The following is a 9,154-nucleotide window of genomic DNA, read 5'->3' as shown; positions in this document are numbered from 1 at the left end:
TTAAAACATTAAAGTGAACAATGTTTATTGTTAAAAGTCAAGTTTGACATTTGCAACACTTTGCTTTGTCCTCACTTTCAAATACATGCAGACAAAACAAGCACCAATGTAACATTCACTTTTGACATAAGTAACATCACGCCCAGAGTAAGTTCAAGGAAATACAGACTTCTATGCTCTGAAGGTTAAACTAAACAGGTGTTATACTTAACCTCTGTGCAGAAAAAGTGATGCGTAAAGCATGAGATGTAGTTTACACTGTAACACAGGCAGAGAGCGAAGAAATGCATATACATGCTGTTCATTTAGCTGACCCTCAGGAAACAGTTGAAACCTTCCATCTGGTTTAGAGGGCTAACTGTGTCAGCTGTGAGGACTGGAGTGTACCCTTATGGTGGTCTCACTGAGCAGATGGGCCACATACAGCGGCCATGTTCCAACAAGAGGTAGAGAGTCCCTCTGAATATTTAGTAGCAGCTTCCCACTGATCCATTTCATGAGAATCTTTAGGTTTAGGCTACATCTACATCCATAAACCCTCCTCTGACACCTCTGCAACAGCATGAGGAATAGAGGAGTCCTGTTGTGTTTTGGCTCCAGGGGGGGTTGTTATGTGTGAGTGCAATCTGTAAACAGGTGTGTATGTTTGAGAGAGAGAGAGGCCATCAGTGCAGTGCAAGAGTCTGTGCATATCTAGAGAACACAAGCGTGCAGGAGACATCAAAAGAGGCAAGATGGCTGCTGGCTTTTAACCTCTGTCTGAGAACAGCAACTCCTTTTAGTTTCAGTTTTGTATTATTTACAAGGGGACTGTTACAAAAACAAATCTCATCCTGTCCCACCAGAGTCCTACAAGTGTCTCCCCTCTGAGTCTTCCACTGTCAGAAGTCCCAGTCATCCACCTCCAGGTGGCTGAGACCTGACTCCAGACTGGCCAGTCCAGAGGGAGAGTCCTGTGGCTGGGAGCTCTCGAAGCTGGTGATGGGCGACACAGGCCGCAGCAGCTCAGGCAGCGCCTCCGAGGGCCGGCGTTTGATCTGAGAGAGACATAAAAACAGGAACTTCTTCATCTTCAACCTTTTTCAATGTATTTTTAGTATTCTAATTTCAAAATCCCGTCTTTTTATTTCCCCACATTTCCTCCATATTTTACACACCTGTTTGAAGAAGGGGTGGCCTATGAGAGTGGTGGCAGACGGTCTGATGAAGAACAACAGGAAAAAAATGAGTGTCTTGAACCTTAAAAATTTGATAACAAGTTCTATACAGTATTTAAGCATACAGGAATTAAAACACCAACCTCTTTTCTGGGTCTCTCTGTAAACACAGCTCAACAAAGGCGTGGAAGTGTGGGGAGAAAGTTCGGTTGTACGGGTGTCCTGATGACGAGGTGGAGGGCTCTCCGTTGGAGTGTCTGACCCCTCCGGCTCCTGGACCCTCACAGATCCCAGAGTCAGCCCCAGAGCGGGATGGTTTCATGGACAGCTCCTCTGGTGGAATAGTGGTGGTGTCCAGCAAACACGGCACCGTCCCATTTAGCTTCTCCAGCAGCATCTGTGAGAGTGAAGAGAGGAGACAGGAAGTGATCATTTACCTTCCTTTTCAATTAAGGAGGACAATTTACAAATTGCTTTTACAATCAGTCACCTGTGTAGCCGGCATGTCTTTGAAGGGCACGTGTCCATTTGCCAGTTCACAGGCTGTGATACCGAGGCTGTAGATGTCAGACCGAGAATCGTAGCCCTGCAGGTTCTGAGAAAAAAAAAAAGTTTACATGTGAAATGATCATTACTGTCCAGGTCATCGAGACCATACTTCTAATTCCTGCTGATTTTACAGCATGAAGAAATGTAATCCTTTAACCTTTGCTGCAGAACAGCATTTCCAAAACTTGTGGATTATGGTCAGAGACAGTGTCATCATAATACGATACAATGCTACAGTGTGCAGAAATGCAGTACCTGTTGCAGCACTTCAGGGCTGAGCCAGGGCAGCACCTTGACGCTGTACTGAGGAAAGTCATGAACGACTTTGGCCCTCTGACCATGACGGATCAGACTGAAGATACTCCGCAGACCTGACATGCAGACCTGTCCGTCTGCTGAGATCAGCACGTGACTGGCCTTCACACTCCTACACATAACCAGACACTGAACATCACTCGGACATCTTTTTACAAGTGAGGTTAGACTGGTATTTAGTTTATCAATATTGTCAAACCTAATGTAACTATAGGCCCAAAAAAAACTGCATTAATGGAGAGTATATTGTGTAAGAGTATGACACATACACATATACATACTGTATATATAAATACTCTGTCACATGGTGTTTCCCAGAGAATTTACTGGGTATCAGGCAGTTCTATGAGAAATATGTCTGTCTTTAATAACTCAAACCCAATCTACAAATGTGTCTTACCGGTGCACATATCCCATGTGGTGGATGTATTCAAGAGCTTTTAGCATGCCGAGTAAAATGTATGAGATGGTCAGCTCACTCATACCATCAGTGAAATGTGTGCAGATCAGATCTCTGGCTGACCCTGAAAAATGATCAAACACAGATAATCATGACGAGAGAGCTGTCCTCTATTATTACACCCTGCTTAAAGAGACTGACATACTTGTATTATGTATAAGATACAGCAACTGTTGAAGTGTATTTCTTACCATAAGCCATGAAGGGGGTGATGACCCACAATTCATTTTCAGCGATAAAGACACTCTTGTAGGGCAGAATACTGGGGTGGTGAAACAACTTTGACACATGAAGTTCACCCTGAGAGGCAGAGGAAAGGAAACTACATTTTATCACATCAAGACGACAGACAGATGATTCTGAATCTAATTTGGCACTGAGGGCTGAGTAAAGACAGGAAAGTTAATTAGAACATGAACACACACACACAGGGTTACACAAGTATTCCAGATGAAGCAGTGAGATGAAAGAAAGGGGGGTTTTATTAGCTAACAGCAGAAAGGCAAAAACAACAACAGGGGAGCTGAATCATGTAGACTGCTGGAAAAGAAGATGGTAGAATGATGCAGACCTGCAGGTAGGTAACCATGTCATTAGTGCACGACTCCAAGTCAATCCGTCTGATAGCTACATGTTCCCCTGTGGGTCTGTATCGAGCCAGGTTAACAGTCATCAGGTCATCCAAGCCCCGGCCTAAAACACAGACAACAAAGATTTCATTTTACGATACGTAAGATAAGATTTTACAGATTTTACACGATAAGATACGTGTGTATCTTGAAATCAATATAAGCAGCCAGGTCCAGGCGTGTTTTTTTTTCTTTACATACCAATAACGGTGAGGAGCTCGTATGAGCCGCTGTCAGGGAGGAAGCTGCCCATGGTGTCCCGACGAGGGAGGGAGGTCAGACTCTCCTGACTGTCCTCATGGGCCTGAAGGCAGAGGAGAGGAAACAGAGCGAATGAAGATCGGTTGTGACACTGACTTCACTTGTTGTTACAGTGTAAGATTGTGCCAAAGGGCCTGTAAGTGACTACCAGAGGCTGAGTCATATGTGCAATATCTGTTAAAAGATCACCCAAGTGTTATCAAGGTGTGTTAGCGTGGCCCATGGCATTAGCCAAAGAAAGAAAACAGAGATTGGAAGACATTAGTAAAATGCAGTGGCACTCCAAAATACACATCTACTGTCTAATAATGAAAACATATTCCAATACAGTATGACTAAATATAACACAGTGCATGGTGTTTTTATGGCTTAAGACAGTTACAGTATCTCAGTATTTGTCAAACAATAACATGCGGTCTCTCCTTGAGGAAGTGCAGTTTTATTAATACTGTGTAGTGATAAAGAATATCACATAAATCCAGAATCACCAAGTGTGGTCTACACATTGCATATTTGTTCCTGCCTTTAGTTTAAGTTAGTTACACTTGTGCATCACAAACACACATAAGAAAAACGTATTACTCTTGGCAGTGAGGACTCCTGAATTCCATCAATTTATTGACATTCAAATGATGGAAATGGACAGATTGCAGTAGCAAGCTGTGGAGGCACATGAAGGCAAGCTGTATGAATATTTGGACTGTTTCCATGGTGACCAGAACAAAGATGCACATTCAGAATTAGAATAGTGCACTTCCTTGGGAATAATTGTATCCTATGAGCAAGAAATGACTTCAAGATCAAGATCAGAGACACACACGACTCTGAAAGTATCCTCACAGATAAAACCAGGAGTTGTTCCACGTGTGGACAGTTCCAAACAGTGCCTTCTGCCAAACTTTACACACTTTTATTAATTTTTTAAAATCTTTTATTAATTAAAACTGGCATGACAGCAAAGTCAAGCATGCTATGGCAGCCATCAGTTAAGGGAACATCTATAAACACTAATCTAATCACATGGGGTCCACTCGAGGCTGCCAGTGTGATCAGATTCAGAAGAGGTTGCCATGCATTGCTAAAGCTGAACACATGGAACTCCATCCATCTACAGCCTGCAGGGACACACAGTGGCTGATATCAAAGTGTGTAACACCTTATCAGTTCACCATCAAATCAACAAGCCGTCAACACAGACAGGCAGTGTCAAAACGCAAACACTGAGGACTCACAGCACAGAATATTCTTAGGAAGAATTAGGGTTTTAGTGAGGCAACTAAAAAGACGCCAAAACCCAAACAGAGCAGTTATCTAGAGCACAGCATGTTAACAGCACACCAAGGACTCAGACAGGACCATTTAGACTGGCTGTATGAGAGGATTACTTGACCTCTTCAAGGAAAAAAACGTCACCAAACACTCTATTGTTTCCCTGTCCTCTCCGACAGAAGCCCAGTGCGTGGGGTGAAATGGCCATCTGAGCTACGAGCACATACAGCGTGTGTCATGAACTGAACACTCATGCATACATACTGTAAATGTGCAAAGCCTCAGGGGTTTGTGGATTCATCTACATTTAAATCTGTGTGCGCACATGCATGCGCGCACATACACAAAAGCCAAATGGGGGATGACGATGCAGTGACAGGAGTACCACACTTACTTTCCTGTGAGAGAGTCCCTGAGCTTGCTCTGGGGTAGAAAAACCACATCAATGACACAAAGACATGTACACACACAAAACAAGAGAAGGATCTGTGTTTAGAGCAGCTCTTGAACTGGGAAGCAGCCTCTAGTAGTGGGAGTTTTGCTGCATGCTGCAGAACTTCACTGATGACCTTTGCTGGTTTCCCTATCACTAACAGAATTTGTCTGAAACAGCAGCTTTACCTTTGAGGCAACAGAGTGACATACCATAATCAATACAGACAGTTTTCATGATAACTTGTGGAAACATGATTAAACTGAAAACGCACTGGAACAGCAAAAATCAATTCTCACCCCAGTAAAGTGCTTATATCTGCATTAAAGACTTAAATATTTTCCTACCAAAGCAAATTAAAAAAAAAGAAAAATAATCTGGTTAAACCCTGCAGGCTCTTTTCAAATATTATGTAAGCCAATAGGAACACAGCATAGCCAAAACAGAAATGATACACTTGAACAAACATGCAACATTGAGCAATGATCGGCCAGCAAGAAAATGAAAATGAGGCAAAGCTTGCTAAGAAAGAAAGTATAATCCACTCCAGAACCTTTCCATTATACACAGAAATTATGCCATTTTTTTTAACTTCTTATTAATGGTATTGATTCACAATCATAAACATACTGTTTTAGCCTCAGGACACCTCAAAAGGCGTCATTTACAACTCACAGACTACAGTCTTGAAAATGACCTTTTCACTGTACTTTCACAAACAGTACAGTTCTTCTATATTTGTTATAAAAACATCTCTCCAGTAGTAGAGAGACTGCTGGAAATATCACAGAAAAAATAAATCACTGTCATCAGTCATAGTGGGGATATCTGACCTTCATTCTGTCAAGAGTGTAGATTTCCTGAGCTGTCCCATGGACTGGCATGCAAAATTCTCAACTTCATATAGAACTAAGCCTCAGCAGATCCTTAAACTACCACAAACATTTATTCACTCATCTTTTCTATTGTGGCAAAATAATGTTTCTTACATACCCTGGATAAAATAATGTGAAAGGCTGCCGGTCTTAGCTATGTTTTTTTTCTTGCTTCAAATGAGTGACAGTCATGACTTCTTATAACACACTCACTTTGCTCATAACGATGTAAGTGATGTATGTAAACATGTCAGTTGGGCAGAAATGAGATAAAAACAGAAGTAAGTGGGCAAGTCTGACGTCCTGCTGCTGCTGTACAGAGGTCAGTGTTATAAAGTGTTATCAAACCCCAGGGGTCTGATTAACTGAAACTGTGGATCATGCAGCCAGCTGATAACAGTATGGATGTTTCTCGAATCACCAAATGAATAAAGGCGATGTAGTGCTTCTCGTGAATTTGAAAGCTGTGAACCCTGCAAAACCAGAAATGCCCTCATAACAAATCACAAACAAGTTTGTCAGTTTTCATTTGCTAAAAATAAAGGGACAAATGGAACTAAATTGCATTCCTTGTTCTTCTTGCTTACTTTATATACTTTGTGTTTGTAGAATGTGTTGTATTATTGTGGTTGAACATGTGACTGATGATTTGGATCCTACTTGGACCTTCTGGGATTCATTTTGGACTGCTAACTGGTGATGCTCTGCAAACCATGACACCATGAGATACACCAGCCCACACGAAAACATGCATACGCTATTTGTAATTACCACTGACATGAAAGGTTATTCCAGCTATCAGCTCATATTTACAGTAATTTCACTGTAGCATGAGTGTCAACAGTAATGCCTAATTCATTTCACTGTTATCTCAAAACTTGGTACAACAGCCTTGTTTTATCTATAGCTGACATGCAAAAAGTCCTGGTTAAATTCAATTTAATTGCCCAATAACTGTGTTTACACAAGAGAGAAAAGTTACCTTTAGATATAATGGAAAATAAAAGTATTTGACAGCCAAAAGCAAGTACACAATTTTTTACACACAAGATAAACACAGCAGACTAAAATAAATCATAAGAAGCATTAAATAAAATGGCGTGTGACAAGCCACATGAGACATTAATTAAAAGTTATTTTGCTTGTGCCTCCTCTGATAAATTATTGTAGCAAACAGAAACAGTGAGGCAATAGCACTCAAAAAGTGACAGATGACTGATTGACTGGTTGGCAAACTTTCATAATTGTAAGTCATGGATGACATCTGGGAAGCAGAACAAAGCAACCACTCACTTGAGCAAAGCCTCATCTAGTACTGAATGTTGTTTTCTGTTTGTGTGATGAAGAGCCTAGGGTGTGAGCAGTGGTTTGGGGATGTTGAACTCTTTTGTTTTAAGTTGATTTGACTTGAACCTCACCTCCAAATAACTCCAAATCCCGCAGGCTCTCCACACTCAATTTCTCAGATACCCAACGCTGACAGATACAGAGGGTTAATAAGAGACATGGAAGAAAAGAGAGAAAAAGCAAGCAAGAATAAGGAAAAGTTCCACAGAAACATAAACATATTTAAAGCTGCTGAATAAAGATAGTTCATGCTGATGGCCTAATTTCAGCTATAGAAGATTTCTGATGCTTGTGTGGAAGAGAAAGTCATAGAACGTGGCATAAAAAGCCTAGCAACTTCATGCATGCAACTGGTCTCTGTAAGAACTTTATTAATATAACTGTAATTATCTCATCATGATAACAATAGTCCCTGGCTGGACTGATTTCCCTAACAGGAATTTAGCCTTCTCCTGGACCAAATACAAACTTCAGTGGAAATATCAATTATAAACATATGGCTATTGTAGATTTGAATCCTATGACTAGGATTAGATTTAATCCAGTCCCTGGAAGCCTATTTCTAAAATATGACATAGTTAGCAACCACTTACAAGAAAAGACATGGGTCCTCTTGAGTGTGTTACATATGATGCTGAAAAACAATTTCAGGGAATATCTGTGGAGAAAAGTGAAAAAAATGTGAAGGAGAAAATGTCTCTGTTTGGTCTTCTCCTGCTATTGTGCCAGGCAGATTTACGTATTTTATGTACTGTATGTGTTTTTTTATGTCTGTGCTTCTACTTTGCATGTTTCATGTCTTGCATTATGTGCTTCTGTGTTGAATGTCTTTAATAGTACTTGAAAATATATATATATATATATTAGTGCCCTGCATCACGTACTGTAACCTGTTATTATTAGTCCGTGTGTGTCTGTGTGTGTCCGTGTATAAATGAACTCAGTAACAGTAATTTTAAATTTAATTTTGTTTTATGGCGACTGTGTAACATATGTCAAGAGACTACAGATTAAAATAGCCTCTTGGCTAACTCTGCTGCATTTACAGTAGTGTTTATCAGTGTGAAATATTCCTGTTGAACAAACCTATAAATAACTAACATAACACAAAAGATAACATAAAAACAAAACTTAACAAAAGTCACTTGTACTTGTTCTACCATGCTCAATTATCATTATCAATCAATAAGAACATAAATAATATCTGAAAGTGATACTATGTGAGAGACATGACGTTTTAGCAAGTAACCAAACATGACAACTCGTCTTGCCTCATGCAGGTTATGCATACAATTAATTGCTTATTAACGTGATTATTAAACCTTGAATAGCGAGGTTAAGTCTACCAGCCAGATAATCTCACAATATTCAGTTCTGGCTTGATTGATCATACCTTCATTCATGCTGATTTCGAGGTTGATAACAATCGACACTCACGCTTGAATATTGGTGGTTATTGTGCAAACACGTAGGCAGACTTCAAGCTATTGAAGGAGGAGTAGTTGAACCAGTTCAAGAGAAAATCAATCACTAAAACAGACTGAAAGCAGATCGGTCTCAATCAGAGCTCAGTTCTTGCTAATGGCTTGCTAATGTTGCCATGATGGAGGACGCAGGCTAGCGCTTGTAAATTACCGTTAGCTAAAGCAGCTATGATGACTTACTTCAGCAAGAAACTTCTTTATTTTAATGTCTTAATAACTTACCAATATGATGTTTAGAACATTGATGTCTGCTTGGAGTAAAATTATATCTTAGGACAACTTATTTAGCTGCCCATCTTCTCCTGCGGGATGTTTTTGACAGCCCTCCACTTCGCTTTCTTGGCTGACTGCCGTGTCGCGCACCAACGACGACAC

General features: G+C 40.5%; 1 protein-coding gene across 6 annotated transcripts; it reads right to left on the bottom strand.

Moving 5' to 3' along the window:
• Positions 1–8: 8 nt before the first annotated feature.
• strada (STE20 related adaptor alpha) lies at positions 9–9,148 on the bottom strand. 6 transcript variants are annotated; one of them, XM_051073834.1, is made up of 14 exons: positions 9,002–9,146; positions 8,689–8,779; positions 7,889–7,953; positions 7,367–7,424; positions 5,035–5,063; positions 3,312–3,414; positions 3,053–3,174; positions 2,673–2,781; positions 2,422–2,545; positions 1,962–2,133; positions 1,648–1,752; positions 1,301–1,554; positions 1,158–1,200; positions 9–1,037 (listed from the first exon to the last, which is right to left on the bottom strand). In XM_051073834.1, exons 3-14 carry the CDS (start codon positions 7,898–7,900, stop codon positions 882–884), a joined length of 1,287 nt encoding a protein of 428 aa, XP_050929791.1. In that variant the 5' UTR covers positions 7,901–7,953; positions 8,689–8,779; positions 9,002–9,146; the 3' UTR covers positions 9–881. The 6 variants fall into 6 exon arrangements, with proteins under 6 accessions (XP_050929791.1, XP_018527651.1, XP_050929792.1 ...); XM_018672135.2 differs by lacking the exon at positions 8,689–8,779 and having other exon boundaries at positions 9,002–9,148; XM_051073835.1 differs by lacking the exons at positions 5,035–5,063; positions 7,367–7,424.
• Positions 9,149–9,154: the final 6 nt, after the last annotated feature.

Source organism: Lates calcarifer, linkage group LG11, assembly GCF_001640805.2.
Source record: "Lates calcarifer isolate ASB-BC8 linkage group LG11, TLL_Latcal_v3, whole genome shotgun sequence".
Lineage (NCBI taxonomy): Eukaryota > Metazoa > Chordata > Actinopteri > Centropomidae > Lates > Lates calcarifer.
The sequence above is the reverse complement of the archived record's forward strand: the minus strand, read 5'-3'. Positions and strand labels throughout refer to the sequence as shown.